General features: G+C 43.7%; 1 protein-coding gene across 1 annotated transcript in view; it reads left to right on the forward strand.

The window, feature by feature from the left end:
- The window catches only part of nfasca (neurofascin homolog (chicken) a), a 105644-nt gene that overhangs the window by 37333 nt on the left and 45811 nt on the right, over positions 1-22500 (forward strand). The window contains exons 2-9 of the mRNA XM_072451435.1: positions 11111-11245; positions 13999-14016; positions 15080-15185; positions 17889-18085; positions 18708-18830; positions 19422-19586; positions 20117-20164; positions 22312-22423. Coding sequence (XP_072307536.1) covers positions 11161-11245; positions 13999-14016; positions 15080-15185; positions 17889-18085; positions 18708-18830; positions 19422-19586; positions 20117-20164; positions 22312-22423 — 854 coding nt within the window. The 5' untranslated portion in view covers positions 11111-11160. The remainder of the gene's footprint in view (positions 1-11110; positions 11246-13998; positions 14017-15079; positions 15186-17888; positions 18086-18707; positions 18831-19421; positions 19587-20116; positions 20165-22311; positions 22424-22500) is intronic.

The following is a 22500-nucleotide window of genomic DNA, read 5'->3' on the forward strand; positions in this document are numbered from 1 at the left end:
ATCAGAAACTCACACACTGAACTCTTTCCTCAGCATGAAACCTGCCTGAATGCAGCCACGTGATTAGCTGATGGGCGTTTATACCTTTACGTTCCTCTCATTAAAAGTGAAGTGTTTCAAAGTGCTCTCTCAAAGTCTCTCATCCGTCTGTGCTGCACTTCTTTCTTATTTAGTCAGAATAAAACATCAGACTGACCTCCCGCTGTTGAAGTGTGTCAAACAACTACTGCTTTAGTGTTGAGCCTTTTCTTAAATCAAGTTTGAAATGTTCCCTGGCCCTGAGACCACGCTACATACTGTATTTGTAATCGCCCGCTTAAGCTTTTTACCCTATTACAACATAGAAAGGCAGAACTGGAGGGTTTCTTTGCAGTAATCCGTATCGCTCACTTACAAATGAGTTTACAACATCCTAATGTCATGTGCAGTTACTGTCGTACTCACATGCAATAATGTCACATTCATGTGCATATAACTGAGGTAAATAGAGTTTATTTTACCATTATTATTAGTATTATCTTGTCTTACGCTAGGTGTTTTTGTTTTATTTTATCTTTATTTTCCCCCTCCATTCTTTATTAAGATATGAGAGGTTTTGTCTATAGGAATTTTTGTTTATAAGAGTTCTTCTTTATAAGAGTGTTTTTTTAAACTTCCTATAAGTTATCTGTCCTTTTCTACTGTATCTACCTGCGTTGCAACAATGAAATTTCCCCATGTGTGGACAATAAAGGAAAATCTTAATTATTCACCACAATGAGTTTACTGTCCCGAGTAAAGCTAACAAAACATTAGCATGCTAATGGCACACTTCCTGCTTCTCTGAGATTAAGACACTTTATAATAAGCTGCAGAGAAAGCGCCATGTCTCATTTTGACCCAAACAGATGCTTTTACAATATATTATCAGTACTGGGACACAGCAGAGTTTACGTTATTACATGATAATCATAATCAGTACAGCATCAGTGCAGACACATGGCCCAGACTCACGGCCTCAGACAATGTCATTCATTTAGTCTTTCTTTGTTTTTATTTTACTATTTCTATACCAAATATACAGCAGCCACTCCTCAGGCTTTGTTCACACTAGAGCTCTGATGTCAGGCACCTGTTCAACTGCTCCCGGACCTCCCGCCCCCTGCCTACCGCCCCCTGCCTCCCTCCTGCTTTTACCCTTGTGGGGCGGTTGCTAAGGAACCTGAGACCCTGCTTTCTGATTGGATAGAGCTGTAGATGCACACGATAATGAGCGATGGGGTCACCAGGCCTGAGGACTGAATGGATTCAATGAACATTCACATGAAAGAGGAAAAACAAAGCAGTCAATATCATAGATGTTGCACTGTACGATTCAGGTTTCTTTTATTGTTTGCTCGGGGATACATTTGGCTCGGAGCAGGGGTCAGTAGCATGTATAAGCAGGCCATGACACAAGATATTTAAACATATATTACTGGAACTAAGTACAAATTGCTCCATGTTGTTTATTATTTAAAGACGACATTTTATGCGTTGCGATATAGGCTAGTTATATTTTATGACCAAGGCCAGTTACATCGCCCGAATTGTTGTTACCACCCTACAGCCAGGCCTGGTGTGAGCACTCAACGACAAGTGTCTTCTCCCACGGGGCCTGGGCGTGCACAACGTGGGTTGCCGTCTACGGCAGGGGCCAGTTCACTGACTGGGGACTCCGTTGTTCTACTGAGGGACTTCAACCCAAACTGTCACTGACAGTGACCCCTGAACCCGATCCCCGATCCGAACCCGGGCGGTGTTCAGTTATTGGACTTCTGTGCTAGCCATGGACTGTCCATAACAAACACCATATTCAAGCACAAGAGTGTCCATCAGTGCACATGGCACCAGGACACCCTAGGCCGGAGGTCAATGATCAACTTTGTTGTCGTGTCATGTTGGAGAGCTGTCCACCGATCACCACCTGGTGGTGGGTTGGATCCGCTGGCAGAGGAGGAAGCCAGACAGACTTGGCAGACCCAAGCGCATTGTGAGGGTCTGTTGGGAACGTCTTGCGGAGTCCTCTGTCAGCAGAGGGAGGGAGAGCTTCTCCCAGATCCCAGGGGAGACCAGGGACATTGAGTGGACCATGTTCTCGACCTCCATTGTCAATGCAGCTGCTTAGAGCTGTGGTTGCGAGTTTGTGGGTGCCTGTCGTGGCAGCAACCCCCGAACCCGATAGTGGACACTGGAAGTAAGGGATGCCTATCAGGTGCTGTCACAGTGGGGGGAAAAAACGATGCTGGGAATAGTTTGTGCAGGACATGGAGGACTATCGATCTGCCTCATAGAAATTCTGGCAAACCGGTGTCTCAGGAGGGGGAAGCAGTGCTTCACCAACACCGTTTATGGTGCTGGTGGAGACCTGTTGACCTTGACTGGGGATGTCGTGGAAGGGTGGAAGGAATACTTTGAGGACCTTCTCAATCCTGCTGTCAAGTCTTCCGAAGAGAAAGCAGAGACTGAGGACTCAGAAGCTGTTGGCAAACTCTATGGTGGCAGGTATCCGGGCGTGGATGAGATCCGCCCAGAGTACCTTAAGTCTGTGGAAGTTGAAGGACTGTCTTGGCTGACATGTCTCTGCAACAATCGCTCGGCGGTGGGGGAAAGTGCCTCTGGACTGGCAGACCGGGGTGGTGGCCCCTCTGTTCAAGAAGGGGGATCATCGGAGGGTGTGTTCCAACTACAAAGGGATCACACTCCTCAGTCTTCCTGGTAAGGTCTATTCCAGGGTACTATTACAGAGGAGAATCCGACCGACATTCGAACCTCAAATTCAGGAGAAGTGTTTTTTGTCCTGGTCGTGAAACACTGGACCAGCTCTATACTCTCCAACGGGTACTCAAGGGTTCATGGGAGTTTTCCCAACCAGTCCACATGTGCTTTGTGGATCTGGAAAACTTTCGACTGTGAACCTCGGAGTGTCCTTTGGGGAGTGCCCCGGGAATATGGGGTCCAGGGCTCTTTGCTCCGGGCTGTCCGGTCCCTGTATGTCCGGAGCAGGAGCTGTGTTCACATGGCAGGCAGTAAGTCAGACCTGTTCCCAGTGCATGTTGGACATGTAGGGCTGCAACGGTTCTGCTCATTGTTTTTATGTACAGAATTTCTAGGCGCAGTCAGGGGTCTGAGGGTGTCAGGTTTGGGGACCACAGGATCTCATCTCTGCTGTTTGCAGGCGATGTTGTCCTGATGGCTCCATCAAACCCGGACCTGCAACATGCACTGGGACGGTTTGCAGCTGATTGTGAAGCAGCTGGGATTAAATTAGAGGCCATGGTTCGCCACTGGAAAAAGATGGCTTGCCCTCTCCACGTGAGTGGGGGAGTGGAGGAGTTCAAATATCTCGGGGTCTTATTGACCCCGTGGCTGGACGCTCCCTTATAGAGAGGGTGAGGAGCTCAATAATGCCAGAGGAGCTCAGAGTAGAGCTGTTGCTCCTCCACATCGAGAGGACCCAGCTGAAGTGGCTTAGGCATCTATTCCGGAGGCCTCCTCAAGGCCTCCCTGGGGAGGTGTTCTGGGCATGTCCCACAGGGAAGAGGCCCCAGGGTAGACCCGGGACAGGACTATTATCTCTCAGCTGGTCTGGTAATGCATTAGAATCCCTCCAGAGGAATTGGAGACATTTTCTGGGGTGTGGGAAGTCTGGGTGTCCCTGCTTAGACTCTATTTTTTTAAATTAAGATGTGCAAACCCTAAATATTTAAATGATTGTTTTCTTCCTTTGGGTTGAGCCAATCAAGCCCTGAAGACGCACAACCTTCACCCTTTTAGCAACATTTTAAAGTCATACTAACTAAACACTTTTTTAGAAATAAAATATTACGTAGTTCATTAGTATTTATTATTAAGACATGTATTTGACACACTGTATATACAAACTCGGTGGACTATGTTTGTTTCTTATAAATTTCTCCTATTTGCCTTATTTATACAGCGGAGAGCTCTCACTGCACAAAGTGCACACATATGCAGAGGCGCTCACATCAACTGTATACTGCTCAGACAGATTCACTTATAATAAAGTTTCATGTGCCACTGAATAAACCATGATAAAACTCACCTGTCACTCCCAGACCCCAATCAAGGTAGAGTAAGACTGTTCTACTCTGACAATTTTCAAATCTAAGCAAAAAACTGTTCTGTTTAGTTGTGCATATGACTGAAAGGATTTTCTTTGAAATCTTCTCTTTTTTATGCCTCTACAAATAAACTTGCCTTGCCTTGATGTTGATAAATGTATGCATGGCCTATTGACAATGTCTTCTGGATATTGGGTTTTTGATCTTGCCTGTGGGAAATGATGTTAGAGACAGCAGACGCAGTAACTAGAATGAATTTGGTTTTGCAGTTTGTACAGCACTTCCTCTGGCCTGGTCTGCGTCCTCCCCCATCCGTCCTCATATAGACTTGTGTCTGATAGAAGTAGGTCATTGGTAACATGGTGCAGCAGCCTCCACCGAGCGTAACACCCTTATTCATGTGCGTCTTTCCTGACAACCACCCCCAGTGTCCCTCCTTCATCCTCAGCCCCCTGTCCATGGAGCTCTAATATTGCCTATCGTCTTTTTCATGGGTGTCTTTTTATGGATTGGGGCAGTTATTGTGATCTGTATTTGCACTGCAGCCTCTGTTCATTTCAGAAGAGTGCGCAGATAATTGCTAATGTTAAGTTATCTGTTTTCATTATTTTACTTCTGTGCCTAATCTGTTTCTGTACGTAATATCTGTTGCAACACTGGAATTTCCCCCATTGTGGGACAAATAAAGCTTATCTTATCTTATGACTAGTGCAGCTTGATTCTGACTGAGGCTGTGCCAATGCTGAAAACAACCATAATTCATACAAAGGAGTTTAAAAGCTTCACAGTGCAACCAGAAAGCGACGTGACTTCTAGTACTAGAAGGGGGACCAGATTTGGGGTATCCAAAAGGAAAACCAAGTAATAATCATTTTTGTGTAACCCGGGATTTCTGCATATTTATTTTATTCAGGATAGTAACATTGAGATTTGGAATCTCATCTCAAGTCCTGGCCCCAAAAGGAATATTCATTCTGTCTTTCTTTTGATAACTACTTGCGTTCTTTCTTCTAATAAAACAGATGTAAAAAAACAAACTCTAAACTAATTTACCTGATATATTTTGACAAAGGCAGAATTCTCACCTCTCAAACATGCAACAGGTAAATTAGCTGTCTTATGGGAAGAAAAACACAAGTTGGTTGCAAATTTCCTAAGAATCACTATGTTTACATGCACAGAGAACTCAGAGTGCACTTTCTCCTCTGCAGAGATAAACCAATATTCAAAGTTGGTAGTCCTAATCTACAATTCTGTTTTATCCATCCCAATGTTTCATTTAATGTCTTTCAAATTTGTTAATTTTCAAATTTAGTCGAAATGTAATTTTTTTAACATTTTGCGATTGTCAATTATAATGTTAGTCCAGTCCTTGATTGTCAGAACAAATTGTCTCATAACTTTTTGTGAGGGCCTTTCCCCTGCTGAGTATGCTCCAAATATATCTGCTGATTGTATTGTACTTTTTTGATCTCAGTCCAATATTTCTGGGTAACTGGACAGTCCCAAATCACTTGATAGTGGTTTGCCTCCTGCTGTCACATCCTCTCCAACAGTCTGCATTTCTCTGTGAGTAACGGCTGTACTCCGAGCTCCCCCTGTGTGGCCGAGCTCCTCACCTTATCTCTAAGGGAGCACCCAGCCACCCTGAGGAAACTCATTTCGACCACTTGTATCCGCAATCTTGTCCTTTCGGTCACTACCCAAAGCTCATGACCATAGGTGAGGGTAGGAACGTAGATCGACCAGTAAATCGAGAGCTTTGCCTTTCGACTCAGCTCCTTTTTTACCACAACAGTCCGATGCAGCGACTGCATCACTGCAGCTGCTGCTGCCGATCCACCTGTCAAAATTTTTTTTAAATATTTATATGTGTATATATATATATATATATATATATATATATATATATATATATATATATACATATCCTGTCTCATCATTGGACTATTAGTTACATACATTTGGACATAATTAAATGTTCCAGGGCTATTTTTCAGTGGGCCAAGGCCACACAAAATACATTTTGTTAATACAAATGACTAATAACTACTGATAGATAAGATTTTTGTGAGGAAATGCATACAAGATTTTTACCAACATGCCTTTGCAAACATGACCTGACAAACACCAACCAGATCAGAACCAGGACTAACCCAGAATCAAAACTGGTCTAAAGCTGAATTTAAAAAGGACAAAACAAAGACCAAATACGTCTAAACTAGTGCTAAACAGGATTATTTTTCTTTATTTTTTTCACATTTGAAAGATGGGTAGTTTTTTAATTGTTTAATTGCACTTTCAATTTCAGTAGTTGTTGTTTCAGCACCTCATTTTTTATTTGGCACTTCGGTCATGGCAGGTCAATTGTATTTCTTGTTGTTGTTGTAGAAGGATTCAAATGCTGATTGTATTTGGTCTTGTTTGGTTAAAATTACATAATTCTGCCTTGCTCGTATTTTAACATTTTGTCTCTGCCTGTTGTTTTCAAAGCTTCCAGGCTAATAATTTTGAGAATTTTGAACTTCTTCCATAATATCGTTGTTTGATGAAGAGCATTTTTATTATTTCCTTTGAGATAAGGTCATTAATCTCACTCCTTTTCTTTTTAAAGTAGTAGCATTTGAGGATCCTTGTTTTCAGCATGTTTAGCTTTCAACAGCTTTAGTTTGTTCTGTAAATCATTTACATTTTTCTGCCTTTTGTTTTGCTGAGGCGACAGCCATTACCCTGCCCCTGGCCATTACCCTGCCCCTGGCCATTACCCTGCCCCTGGCCATTACCCTGCCCCTGGCAACTGCCACACAGACGTGTCAAAACTAGGCAGCCATCATGTTAGTTTTTATTTCCTCCTCTCTCTGATCAGTGTTTGAGATCTTTTGTTCTATATTTTAAATTCAAAGTATATATTCAGAACAACAGAAGAAAAAAACTGATGATGGATAATGTTAAGTTAAGTTAGTTTAATTAGTGACAGGGACAGCACACGATATACATTAACCTGACCAGGAGAGATGACCAGGCTCAAGTGCTCATCTCCACCTGTCGTCCTTGGGCAGGCTGATGTCATTAATGTGAGAGAAGATGTTGGGATGGGTGAATAGTGTCTGACAAATGGGACACATTCTGTTTGTACATGTCTGCAGTTCTTTGAATGTTTAGTTTTCCATTGTGAAAATGTCTTTGTTGTTTTTTTGATGGTTCGTTGGGAGGGTAGAGGACACCAACACCATTAATAGAGTCTCTAGGGGTCAAACGTTGACAGGAACCAGAGTAATTGGCCGCGACAATGACATAATTTCCTCATCGTTACCATGACAGCCAGTCTGCGCTTCACTAATGGTAGTTGTAGAGGGAGAGGGCTGGAGAGTACTGCAGGCTGCTGCGTCTGGTGCTGCTGTTTTTGGGAACATGAGTTAAACTAAAGGACATCAATAACAGCAGATCATCTGAGCGACTGCACCTGATTTTTATCATGCAATAACGCCACATGTGTTTGGACCAGTACAAATATATTGTAAAAGCAGCTCTTAGAATTTCAAAAGCAGCAGGTTTTTGCATAAAACTGTGTCCATACACATCCATCAGCCACAGGAACAATATGGAAAACTAACATGTTACGTTACTGCACTATTGTGTTGTACAAGTAATGCGTTAGAGTACTCTAGCATTACCAATAATCAACATTATCGTATAACCTATATCGTTTGCGTTCACGCACAGCAAAACAGAGGTAAAACCTAACGCAAGTGCTTAATCGGTTTTGAAACTTTCTCCTCTGAACACGAGGCGGTCATTACTGTTTTATAACACTACTGCTGCAATAACTAAACCTAACCTGGCTTTGCTGAAAGTTTTAGATATTCGGGGATCCAGGTCTCCATAAACATTCTTTCCCTTTCTCTTTCCCTTCAGTGGCCTCTGGAATACAGAGAATCCCCAGATTTCCACTGTAATTATAATTCTTAAGATTGTCCACTTCCTCTCTCAAGACACGTACCTGGTTTGTCAAATCTGCCACTTTGGTTGACAGGGTAGAGACCGTGTCTTTCAGATGAGGGATTTCCTCGTCGGCTGCTGTGACTCGGCTTTCCAGTTCCTTAGCCTTGAATCGAATGAAGCTTTTTTGCCAGGGCTGCATCTTTCTTTGCGTCTACTGCCGTTGTAATCTCATCAGTTATCTCCCACAAAGCGCCATAATCACTGGGTCTATCTCGCTCCTGGGGGCCAGTGCTGTAACTGACTAGCTAGGATAGATGTAGCATAGCTAGTCCAGTTCTCTGTGCCTTTTTTCTTCCTTTGTTTCTTAGACATGTTCCTGAAATAAGTGTCCAAGCTCATTATATGTGTGCTCCCATGTCGAAATATTGAATCTCCCCAGGTGAACTCGTAATATTGCTGGATAAATCAAATGGATTTTACCGCAGCTCAACAGACATGACCGAGCTGGGCGGCCATCATTCGGAAACTCTGTAAAGTGAGGCCTCAACTTAATTAAAAGATACTTCATCCAGCCACCTAGAGTTCAGACTTGAAAATAAGATAGAATAGCATATATGTCAGCACATGTCGGCTCTAGGTGCAGCCGACCGCAGTGTCATGAGTTGAGTTTGATTCCCGACTCCAATTGTCCTCCCCCTACTTTCCTGTCGATAAAGCCTACGGGGACAAAATAAAAAAATAAAAAGAATAGCATATTTGGGATACTAGCCTGCCAATCATGGCAATTTGTTTCATACCTAGAAAATGACTGGCACCGCTCTCTCTCTCAAATGGAGAAGCCTGGCAGCTCTGTGAGGATCCTGTTCTTCGATCTCTCCAGCGCCTTCAACACCATCAGCTCCTGAGGGACAAGCTGGAGACGGCTGGAGTGGAGTACGACCTGCAGAGTGGATCCTGGACTACCTCACAGACCAGACGGACTGTGTGTCTGACACTCGGACCTGCATTATGGGGACCCCAGGGCACCGTCCTCACGCCCTTTCTCTTCACCCTCTACACTGCAGACCTCAGACACGACACGGACACCTGGGTCCTGTGGAAGTTTTCTGACAACTCTGCCATCATTGGACTCATCACGGACGATGATGATGCGGAGTTAATTCGAACCACAAACTGGACTGGACTCATAACACAGACGCACTGCACAGGAAGAGCCAGAGTCGGCTCTACTTCATGAGGAGACTCAGGTCTTTTGGTGTGACAGGGCCACTCCTGAAGACCTTCTACGACTCTGTGGTGGCATCAGCTCCTGTAGATGTGGCCTGCTGGAGCAGCAGCATCACAGAGAGGGAGAGGAAGAAGCTGGACAAAGTCATCAAGAAGTCCAGCTCCGTCCTGGGCTGTGCTCTGGACTCGGTGCAGGAGGTGGGGGACAGAAGGGTCCTGGCTAAACTCGCATCTATGCTGGACCATGCAGGACACTCTCGCTCTGTGAAGGAGAGGTTTCACGGGTCTTTCCTTCTGCTGCTGTCAGACACAATCATGTGCAATACTGTCATACTCATGTGCAATACTGTCATAATCATGTGCAATACTGTATTACATCCTGGTGCAATATTTTCTGTCCATATAACAGCTGTAAATAGAAGTGTTATTTTTATTAAGAGTATAAGAGTTTTCTTTATAAGTTATCTGTTTATTATTATTATACTTCTGTACCTAATCTGTGTTGCAACATTGCAATTCCCCCACTCATCTTATCTTATTGCAACAACACATCATCCGTCGGGTAAAACTAACCTGTCTCACGACGGTCTAAACCCAGCTCACTTTCCCTAAATGACTGAATTACTTAGATTAGACTTAATTACAAAAGTTCATGCTCTCTAACTCCTCAGAACACACTTTTATTACAAGGATCTTCTTTAATTTAAATCGCCACAGGTTCAATAATAAGTACTGCAGTTTATTACCACTTCATACTAAAACTAGGAACTACACTGAGACCTGAAGCTCCTACAGATGCTTTGTGATTGTGATTCATAGACTTAGAACAGGGAGACCAAAGCAACAGTTACATTTCAACTCGACCTGTGAACCCGTTTGTTTGTATGTTGTGTTTCTTACGTATATGAATATGTTTTTGTCTGTAGGTCAGTCACAGTGAGCCAAGGCCCCACTGAGACGGAGAAGTGGACCGAGCGTCAACGTAAGAACCTCATTCCAAAACCATGTATTTGTGCAACATTATTTTGAACATTTTAATTTGATTTGATAAAACAATATTAAAATGTACTATTTAAAGATTATTTGACCAAATATAAGATTAAAAAGTGAAGATACTGGACACTGGTTACAGTTACAGTGTGACCACAAATAAAGTTTCTTCAACATTTTTTTTTATTTTAGGAACATCATCATTCTTATTTGTTCTTGTTGATAATTATTTATAAAAGAAAAGGTACAGAAAAAAATAACTGTTCAGGTTCTAATACCAGAAAAATGAAAAGCATCCTGTCCTCATCATCTGGACACATCTTCTACAATCGGCTTTGTTTTGTCAAAATCAACAAATTAGCTTTGATATGAGAAATCCTTAGCTGTGCTAATGCTCAATGACGTTGTACATGAAGTACATTGTACATGAAGTACACTGGTGTATCCAGTGAACAGCCTTTGTTGATATGAGGACTGTGATGTTAAGGCAGAGCACGCACTCACCTTGAGTCCAGAGTGACCACATGTGAGTGACCACAGCCTCCAGCCTGGTCAGATGTGATGCTCATGTGCACCTGAGGTTGGCAGGAAAAGGCTAAAGTTAGCTCTCTCTGACCTGGTTCTGCCTGACACGTCACAAACTCCCTCACAGATTACACACACACAAAGTGGTTTGGCTTTCTAGCGTAGCGGTCTTATTGGTTTCCATATTTGTTGGCATGTGATGACATGTTGTTGCAAAATGTAACTCAATGTAGTAGGAAATTATGGGGGACTTGAATCTGCCGGGCCCCCGAGGCCCCAGTTGTATGACACATGCACACTTTCTGCAACTGTCTTTTCCACAGTTCCAGCTAATCAGGAGGAAGGACGACTGGTGGGCCAACCAGAGGGAGCGATGCTGGGGCTGGGCGGAGTCACAACGCTGGTTGTGTCAATGCTGTTGTGGACGGACACAGCGGCCATCGAGGTTCCACAGGACCGTAAGTCCCCTCACCAGTCCTCACACTGAGAACATGGGGCTGCACTAAAGGCCTTGTCCCTGGGACTCGTGAGGGACACAACGAAGAACTCCTGAGTAGAACTGCAAACATTCAGGCTGAGGACACACTACACCACTTTTAGAGTCGTGTAGTGTCTCTCTCAGTCTCTCTCAGTCTCTCTCAGTCTCTCTCAGTCGCTCTCAGTCACTCTCAGTCGCTCTCAGTCACTCTCAGTCGCTCTCAGTTGCTCTCAGTCTCTCTCAGTCTCTCTCAGTCGCTCCAGAAGGGTCTGGAGTCCAACCCAGTTGCTCCAATTTCCAAAGGGAGTGATTGACAGGCAGATTAACCAATCAGACAAAGGCATTGTTCGTCTGTGTCTAAACAAACATGGTGGATACAAGGAAACATAAAAATAACACAGACTGAGAAACGTTTTTAGATTGGTGAATCAATGAAATCATTACATTTTCTACATTTGAATAATGATGTTTTAAAAAGCGCACAATGCAATTTCAAAAGTGTGATTATTCTGAAAACATTTTTAATGGAATGACCAAATCACAGACAAAAAAATACAAATTCAATAGATTGTCATTGTTAACATTTGGCATCCATCACCTTAATGTAGGGGCCCAGGCCCCAAAGGAGAGTGAGTGTGGCTCCACCCACAGGAACATGTCAAGATCACCCCGGAGCTCAAGACACCTGGTGCACAGGCACAAAGGCGGCCTGCTGTCTTCCTGTGGACGACCTTTGAACCCTGGAGGTGTGATGTCCTATTAATCCGGGGCAGTATATGGCACAACATTTGGGGAATAGCCACTTACCCCGTGACCCCATGACCTCATGACCCCGGCACTCACCACATTGTCCTGGGCAGTATTTATTTGAACCCTGATGTCATTATCCGCTCTCCGATCCTCCTCCTCTCTCACCCTGACTGCACCAACATCCCGACTCAAAACTTTTGGCGACAGAGCATTCTCCCGAACAGCACCCCGACTCTGGAACTCCCTCCCCCAACCTGTCCGCCACTCTCCCTCACTCACAACATTCAAATCCCGCCTAAAAACATACCTCTTCACCCAAGCCTATGACCTCCCCTACCCCTAGCCTCCTCTACCCCATTGCCTACACTTCTACCCCCTGTTACATCCCCATCTTTTTCTCTCTACTTCTTCTGTCTTGTTCATTTTATCTGTATATTAATGTGTTCTGTACGTGTTGTCCCCCCTGTCTGTAAATACCCCCCCCTTTTTTATTATGTTCAGCGTCTTTGGGTCACTGAAAAGCGCTATATAAATAAAAGTTATTATTATTATATTATTATTATCAGTTTGTGCGCTGTGGAGGAAGGACTATATTAAATATGGAAACTAGGGCCAACCATGCACTCCAGAGTCACAGACACATGCACTGACACAGAGACATGCACTGACACAGAGACAGACACAGAGACAGGCACAGAGACAGGCACAGACACAGTCACAGAGACTGACACTGACACAGTCACTGACACAGTCACTGACACAGACACATTCACAGACACTGACACTGACACTGACACAGACACATTCACAGACACTGACACAGACACTGACACAGGCAATGACACTGGTTCTGACAGACACATTCACAGTCACAGTCACTGACACAGACACAGACACAGACACTGACACAGACACATTCACAGACACAGTCACAGAGACTGACACTGACACAGTCACTGACACAGTCACTGACACAGACACATTCACAGACACTGACACAGACACTGACACAGGCAATGACACTGGTTCTGACAGACACATTCACAGTCACAGTCACTGACACAGACACAGACACAGACACATTCACAGATACAGTCACAGACACAGACACAGTCACAGACTGCATTATACGGACTTTGAGTTTCCACTTAATTTGAAATGACTGAATATGTGATTGTCTTGATTTGTTTTGATAGATGATGTTCGACTTTATGGACCTGATTTAGATCCTTGTCTCACTGTTTTCATGATCAGTTTGAATATGTTTCTTCTTAATATGTAAATGTATGTTTGGAAGCTGAACGTTGATCTTAAAAAAGACAAACATACTAGCAGCTACTTAACAACTGTCCACCATTTCAGCTTCAGTTCAACTACTTTCAGTTTGAACCATATAATGCTCCACGGACCAAACTGTGTCTGTTCTGCTGCTCTAGAGCCACACGCCGAGTCGAGGGCCATTTTCAAATGTAAATGATGAAAGTGATCTGATTATTGTTGTAGGGAGGATGACATTTTTCTTTGGTTTCAGTGTTCTCGCTGGGCTGAGATTGAATGATGGCAGTGGGACAAACCGTCCCGCAGACGGAGCTCGCCGGCCGTGGCGCTCGCACGGTGATCTTAGGGTGCTGCGGCGTGAGCGAAAAGCACCGCGGCGCTCCTTGCCCGCGCCACAGCACCCTAAAATCACCGTGCTCGTGCCATGGTGCCTTTCGCTCGCGCCGCCCGCCCGCCATCCCAAAACCCCTCAGCGAGAACACTGAGTTTGTGCCTCTGCCCCTAATATTTCTAAATCCTGTGTTTTTCTCTTTTGTTTTCTGCTCGTGGACCATTTGCGGCCCGCCCACAGGTAAGTCCTTATATCTCCCATTGCCCCCTTATAACACTACTTTTATAAGCACAACATAGTCAATCTAAGTAGGTTCACGCCCTTTCTAACATGTCTCTCTCCTGTCTCCGGTCTGGCGCCCCCTGGACTAACAGCAAAGATCTTACAAGAGTGTAAGTGTTACTAACTGTGTGATCTGAGTCATTCATGTGGAAAAGTTGTGTTTTCATCTGCTAAATGTCATGCCATTATACCAAATATCTGTCTTTTGATTCCATCCAAGCACATGCTAAATAGGCTGGAAGGGTTGCCATGCCAACTGTCGGCTTTTCTCGGTCAGATTAGGCCCTCAGCTCTGCAGCGAGCAGCACGGTCTGCTGACATGAGAGCACTAGTCTGGGCCATCGTTTCAGAGGAATATAAAAGAAATATCCAAACTTTTGGTCAGGAATGGGGCTCGCACATGTGTTTAAACTATGCCACCAAATGTGAAACATTAGGTCAGTAACTACGGACATAATTACAGTCTAATGACGTCTGAACAGTTTGGAACATAAGTGAACTGAAAGGTACTTGGCACATTGTCACACAGCTTAATCACTCTGTGTGTTTTCATTTTGGAAACTGAACTATTCAAATAATCATCACTGTACTTAAAGGGATGTTGGCGGGGATAGGGGGTAGGTGAAGACAGACATTTTCTGAGCACTCCAGCCTGAAATGCAGCACAAAACAGGATTATTCAAACATGCCTGAAACAACTTTGAGTCAGATAATGCTGAGGGAAACCCGCTATGACACGCTTAAAAGCTCAGAAAAGTACATTTAGTAGAGTATGTCTCCTTAAATCCTGTGAACCTGATCAAGGCAGAGCAGAGCAGCAGAAGTCTATGTTCTGACTGACTGAGCGGAGCACATTGGAGCGTTGAGTACGTGGGTTATATTACGGACACTTTGAAATGTGGCCGTGCTCTCTGCTCTGTCCCTTCCAAATAAAAGAAGCAACAGCGTGATCAAAAACACTGTTTTTTAAAAACTGCAAAAAGAGCTGGTTAAAAACAACCGACAGTGTAATGCAAGGTCGTATTTCTGCACATTTACGGTTCATTCCTGTTATTTTGTGCGATATTTGAATCTTAAAACATTCATAGCATAAGTAATCAAATGCATTGAGAAGATGTGATTTCTTTGCCGACCCCTCTGAGACCCCCTGTTTTCTTACTTGATGTTCCGCAGTGAAGCAGCCTCCCACCATCCTGAAGCAGTCGGTGAAGGACTATATCGTGGACCCTCGGGACAACATCATCATCGAGTGTGAGGCCAAGGGCAACCCCCTGCCCACGTAAGACACACGGCCCCTTTTCCACAGCCAATATACAAAAATACACTGCAAACAGATCCCAACAACCTCATTTTCTTTTTCATCCTTCATGTCTTTTCTTAAATGCAGTTTTTGTTCCTTTCCGTTGGTTCTGAATCTGGGCTGTTTGAAAATGTCTGTTTACGGGTAAATGTTTGTAATTTGCTTTATACATTACTTTGAGAATACTTCAGCCGTATCATGCCTTTTTAGTAGTTTAATGTTTTGATGGATCTCATTACTGCCAGTGACAATTCTCAAATAAATGTTGGTTATACATATGTTGGACAAGTAGACCCCAGAATAATTAAAGGATTATTAATGATAATAATGCATCTCTGAAACTCTGATAAAGTTGATTACTGTAGATATGGTTCATTTCAATGCAAATCGCTTGCTGCATCGCTGCCAGTGTGGAGTCAGAGCAGACTCGTGACCCCAGGAGCCCATTGGCCGCTGGAGACCACCTGACCTGAATTAACACGTTTGTGGTTTAGGGCTAAATCTAGAGTTAAATACAATTACAGACCGTAATAAACAATTAAAAATATGGTATTGTGAATAAATGCTGTAAAATTTAATATACTCATAATACATGTCTAAACCTAAGAGTTTCATAAATATTACACAGTGCCACTTTAATAGGTCAGTTTGCTTCTGGGCCTTGTGTCTGCACATGGTTTATGTACATATATTTAGAGTTCAAGATTGTGCCTCTTCATGTGAGCAGCACGCACAGTGGCTGGTGTCCAGAGTCGTACGTCATTACTGACTGGACAGAGATTCCAGAGAATGGGACAAAAGGCTCCATGTCCACAGTCCCACACAAACACTGTGGCTCTGTCCCAGGGACATAGTCTCCGCTGGACTGTGAATGCTCATCAAACATTCAGCCTCTGCTGGTAGTGTGGTCCGAGCGGACACAGAGGGCTATTGTCAGAGTCACATGCAGACCAGGCCCACGGGACAATACTGTGGGGCCCTTATTAAAACATGACCAACTGCCTTTGAGAAGAATCCTTCATATAGGAAACAAAGTACACATAATTTCATATTTAATAGCAGTAAACAGCAGTCAACACAATATTGTACACAAACTGATTGTTTAGCTCCATCTGACCTTTAGGAGCTTGTATCCTCTGGTCTTCAGCATGGCTCTATTCAAGTAACTAGTACCTTTATGTTCCTTTAAGTTTACTTTAAAACAGCAAAGAGCCATTGCCATTGTGTGTTTGGGCCCATATTACCGTATTTTCTGGACCATAAGCCTCACCTTTATATTCATAGTTTTGGCCGGGATGCGACCTATACTTATGCTTGTACTCCGGAGCGACTTATATGTGATATTATTTGTTATTTTCACACATACTCCAGTGCAACTTCAGGGTTCAGATTAAGGATTTTCACTTGTATAGCGGTGCTGCTGAACAATTTTTCGAAATTTGTATAGCAATTTCATAATTGCATAGCAAAACACGAAAGTGACTAACAATCAATATTTTCCATTGACATAACACGATTATTTATTTAAAATGTATTTGTAAACACTCTATTTAAAAAAAAAACTCTTAACAAATTAACTTTTAAACACTTTTTAAACATTGTTTTCTTTAAATAAAACAGAAAACTTGCAAATAAAATTAGTTGTTGAACAAATTAATCAACACAAAGTCATATGGCCTTATTTACAACTTTCTTCCATATCATCATCAATCAGATGACTATTTGCAGGAGTCTTATTTACATATTAATTGTCATTACACTCACAAAAAATATGTGTTAAGCTTCTGATGGAAAAACAAAGGTTGCTGTGGTGTCCATCATGGTGTATTTTATGCGTTACTCAAATTGTACCGCTCTATTTGACGTTCCATTCCATTTTTCGTTTTGCTATTTGATGACGGTCCCTAAGTACTCTCGTCTCGGCTCCGGCTGCACATTTGATGACGGTCCCTAAGCACTTCTCTCGACTCCGGCTCTGCACATTCGGATCAGTGTAATTCGCTGAGCCCAAAATACGCATCTGATTGTTAAAAACGAGGTCGTGGTCACTTGGCAGTGTAAATAAGAGTATTTTGGCAGTGAATGATCTGCAAAGACTTTTGCGTTTAGGAGTTATTGACCTCGGAAGTCTGTATCTGTGACGCTAACTTTACCGCACGTGGCTCCTCACACTTTCTGACTCGCGATCTGAGACAGCAGCGGGACTTGTCACGTCAACACAGCGTCCTACATGTGTCATGTTGTTATTGACGATCGATTGACGAGTGATCAGTACTTTAAGGCGCTTTGGTGACACAATTGAACGCGCATTTTTGTATCGCAAAAGCTGCGATACAAACACCCTTTTTATGACGAATGCATTGCATTTGAGAGAAATTGCGTAGCATTTTGCGATGCGATACCACTTATTCTGAACCCTGAACTTATATATGTTTTTTTCTTCTCATTATGCATTTTTTGGCATGATAGAGAAGAAAACCGGACTTATACTCCAGTGCGACTTATAGTCCGGAAAATACGGTAACTGATCTGCTCTGGTCAGGCAATGGTGCTGTGTTGGGACTATGCTAAAGTGCCATAAGTCTCAAACCTGGGCCCCCAGTGAGAGGTCTGGAGCCCCTCTTCTCTACACTTCCTGACGTCCCACACATTTAGTGTTCATGTCTCTCCAATGTGCCGTAGGTTTTCATGGCGGAGGAACGGAAAGTTCTTCAACATCATAAAGGACCCCAGAGTGAACATACGGAAACGATCGGGCACTCTGGAGATCAGCTTCAGGAGCGGGGATCGCCCAGAGGACTACGAGGGGGAGTACCAGTGTTTCGCCAGTAATGACCTGGGGGTGGCGCTGTCCCACAAAATCCTGCTTCGTGTCTCCAGTATGATCACACACCTGCACTGCCATGAGGCATACACAGAAAAGCCCTCACAACCGCACACACAGGTCATGTCTACATGCTGTCCCGGGCCCTTCTGCTCAGGGCAGAACATGCTGTTCTCAGTGTGTACTCAAGTGTACCTGTGTCCTACAGGGGGCTATTTCAAAGGAGAAATGAGCGCTTTTCTGAAATATACCGTATATAAATGCTGATTAAAAAAAAAAAAAAAGATTTTCTGGCAGGAGAGAAGAGTGTGGAATGGGAATGAGAGAGAAGGGAAGACATGCAGTAAATGTCGGAGTCGGGATACAAACTCACAACACTTGGAGCCTGGCATATGTGCTGTGACTTAACCACTCCACCACTGGGCAGCACTCTTAAGTCATTTCTATCAACATTGAGCCAAATGTGAAAACCATGATCTCTGTAAAGATAAGATAAGATAAGATAATCCTTTAATGGGGAAATGTTGGTGTTACACTACAGTAGATACAGAGGAAAGGACAGATAACTTATAGGAAGTTTGAAAAAAACACTCTTAATAGAAGAACTCTCATAAACAAAACAAAAAACTCTTATTATTATTAGTATTAGCACTAAATGTCTCTGCTTCCTCTGCCAGAGGCCCCCCTGTGGCCTAAGGAGAAGCTGAAGCAGATAGTGGTACATGAAAGTGCGCCCCTGGTCCTGCCCTGCCACCCGCCCCCCGGCTTGCCCCCACCCATCACCTTCTGGATGAGCAGTGGTGAGTAATTATTCTCGAAAAGATAATTTTCATGATTTGTCATCTAGACTATTTGAAGCTAATCTTTATGTACTGCAAGACAGTTATAATGTATTAGTCCTGGCTTTGCATGATCCGTTCAGAATGATGCCATTTATAATTCAGGCAAAATTGTAATCACAAATGAAATGTTACTGATTACACTGCCCTACCAGTGACTCTTCTTATTAGTCATGAACCACATGTAGTAGTCGTAGTAGTAGTCGTAGTAGTAGTAGTAGTAGTAGTAGTAGTAGTAGTAGTAGTAGTAGAATTAGTAGCAGTATTGGTTGCAGTAGTATCAGTAGCAGGAGCAGTAGAAGTAGTAGTAGCAGTAGTAGTAGTAGCAGCAGTGTCAGTGCACATGACTGTTAATTAGTCGTTATGTTTGAGTGACACATTAATGGGATGATTCTATGTTGTGATTGGCTCTGGGCCATTGTTATGACGACCATATGCCTGATGTCACGTAGTGTTAACTGTGAGTGCCACACTGACGCTGAGAGCTCTGTGAATACTGGCTGACTGGCACTTCTGATGATAGTAATAGTAATGTGTGTGATGTATCCACAGGGATGACCAGCATCGAGCAGGATCAGCGCGTGTCCATGGGCCTCAACGGAGACTTGTACTTCTCCCACGTGATGAGCCGAGACGGACAGACGGATTACAGCTGCAACGCCCGCTTCCTCTTCACTATCCAGCAGAAGAACCCCTACGAGCTCAGAGTCCTGACCAGTGAGCTACACCCACATCTTATGTCTGTAACACAGGCCGGTGTCTGTAGTCTTATGTCCGTAACACAGGCCGGTGTCTGTAGAGCTCAGACTTATGTCCGTAACACAGGCCGGTGTCTGTAGAGCTCAGACTTATGTCCGTAACACAGGCCGGTGTCTGTAGACTTATGTCCGTAACACAGGCCGGTGTCTGTAGACTTATGTCCGTAACACAGGCCGCTGTCTGTAGACTTATGTCCGTAACACAGGCCGCTGTCTGTAGACTTATGTCCGTAACACAGGCCGGTGTCTGTAGATTTATGTCCGTACTGACTCTTCGCTCATTAAATAAGATGTGATCTGAGTTTGTGTGTTGAGGGAATTCATTGTTGTGAGGCGAGTTGAAGTGTCCTTTATCTCCCCCTGACGTTCGCAAACCAGCTACCGTAAGCACAAGTGTGGTGCCGTTTGAAAACTTTACAGCGAAATGCATTGTGGGGATGTCTGCATGGCTCCACCCTCTGGAGTCACTCACGCTGCATGTGTTTTCAGAGGAGCCGTACAATGAGACATCTTACAATGCCTCAGCGCCCTCTGGTGGTGAGTTGTGTTCTCTGTGGGCTGTAGTACTTTACTTACACACTGGGAGCGCTCTAACCTGTAGTACTTCAGTTACACACTGGGAGCGCTCTAACCTGTAGTACTTCACTTACACACTGGGAGCGCTCTAACCTGTAGTACTTCACTTACATACTGGGAGCGCTCTAACCTGTAGTACTTCAGTTACACACTGGGAGCGCTCTAACCTGTAGTACTTCAGTTACACACTGGGAGCGCTCTAACCTGTAGTACTTCACTTACATACTGGGAGCGCTCTAACCTGTAGTACTTCACTTACACACTGGGAGCGCTCTAACCTGTTGTACTTTACTTACACACTGGGAGCGCTCTAACCTGTAGTACCTCACTTACACACTGGGAGCGCTCTAACCTGTAGTACTTCACTTACACACTGGGAGCGCTCTAACCTGTTGTACTTCACTTACACACTGGGAGCGCTCTAACCTGTGGTACTTCACTTACACACTGGGAGCGCTCTAACCTGTAGTACTTCAGTTACACACTGGGAGCGCTCTAACCTGTAGTACTTCACTTACACACTGGGAGCGCTCTAACCTGTAGTACTTCACTTACACACTGGGAGCGCTCTAACCTGTAGTACTTCACTTACACACTGGGAGCGCTCTAACCTGTAGTACTTCACTTACACACTGGGAGCGCTCTAACCTGTAGTACTTCACTTACACACTGGGAGCGCTCTAACCTGCTGCTGCCTTTAGCTGAGAGTCGAGTGGCACTAATTCCTCTTTGCTAACGTCTCTCTTCCTTGTCCAGATCTCGTGGGTGTTAGCGCTTCTTTAGCTTCTGACACAGCTCGCACTGATGCTATGCTATGCTATGCTATGCTATGCTATGCTATGCTAGTATCAGCTAACACTAGATGTTGAAGGTGTTTGGAAAAACTGGCAACTGTAAAATTGCCCCAGTGACTGAATGTGAGAGTGAATGGTTGTCTGTGTGTCTCTGTCTCTGTGTGTCTCTGTCTCTGTGTGTCTCTGTCTCTGTGTGTCTCTGTGTTTACACCCCTGTGATGAGCTGGTCCCTGTCCAGGGTGTACCCCGCCTAAGGCCCAAAGTCACTGGGGTAGTCTCCAGTCACCCGCGACCCCGGTGGTAGAAAATAAATGAAAGGTTACTTTTTTTACATAGTTTACATGTAGTTTACATACATATGCAGTAGTTTACATATAAATGCAGTAGTTTGCATATTTATCCAGTAGTTTACATATAAATGGAGTAATTTACATATATATGCAGTATTTTACATAGAAATGCAGTACTTTACATAGAAATGCAGTAGTTTACATACTTATGCAGTAGTTAGGAATTCTGTTTAAAAAGCCACAGCCTTTGACTGGACTAAACTGAGTTATTTAAAAAAACATAAAAATAAGAAGATTACTGTCAAAGAACTGTAAAAATAATGCTGTGTGAACCTTGACGCATCGTGATTTGGGGTTTGTTCAAATCACATCGTTGGTTGTGAGAAAAGCATCTTTAATGAATCAGAAGTGCATTTCGTACTGGACAGAGATCTGAGAGTCACATCACTGATGTTTTATTGAGCTGTGCATGTTTTATGCCTTTATCAGTTTTGTGATTTCACTAGAATGAGGGCCTTTTACAGAAGACGCCCGGTGGCCAGAAGAAGCAGATGCACCTGATACATTCAAGTTGCATTATATTTTAGTATAAAAACAGTGTTACCTCCTGGTTCACGAATGATAAAACATCTTGTTGATGCAGACAGCACACTGTGGTCTTATTTTGAGCAAAAGAGCTGATTTTACATTATATTTGTACTGGGGAGAACAAATTATACCTTCTATGATAAACAGCCACTTTAGGAACCTCTGTGTTTTTACCGCACGGTTTAAATCAGTTTGTTCTTGTCGAACACCTACAGCTGTGACATGAGGATGAGCCACTAGAATACATTTGGAGTTAGTCCATTTTTGACAGAGTAGCAATGATGAGGAGAACATTGTCCTCTGAGAGAGAAGCCAGACACATCTGCTTTTTGTAACTAGGTTAGACTGGGGCCTTTCCCAGCAGGGCCCCTTCTCCCTCGCCCTATGACCCGCCATCAGGCTCAGAATGTTGGCTCTTAATCTTGTTCCTTTGCAGGTCGGGCGGTGCCAGAGTCAACCCCTCTTTTCCTTACCCCGTTGGGCACTGAGAGCTCCAAGACGGTGCTGCGCGACCAGCAGCTGCTTCTGGAGTGTATTGCAGCCGGGAGGTTAGCTTCAAATCACTTACATACTCCAGCTTTTCAAATAGCTCTGCTTCTGTAATAATCTGGTTCAGAGCTTAATG

The sequence above is a fragment of the Eucyclogobius newberryi genome, unplaced genomic scaffold (genome assembly GCF_026437365.1).
Source record: "Eucyclogobius newberryi isolate DKJ021-1_F unplaced genomic scaffold, fEucNew1.0.hap1 SCAF_19, whole genome shotgun sequence".
Taxonomy (NCBI): domain Eukaryota; kingdom Metazoa; phylum Chordata; class Actinopteri; order Gobiiformes; family Gobiidae; genus Eucyclogobius; species Eucyclogobius newberryi.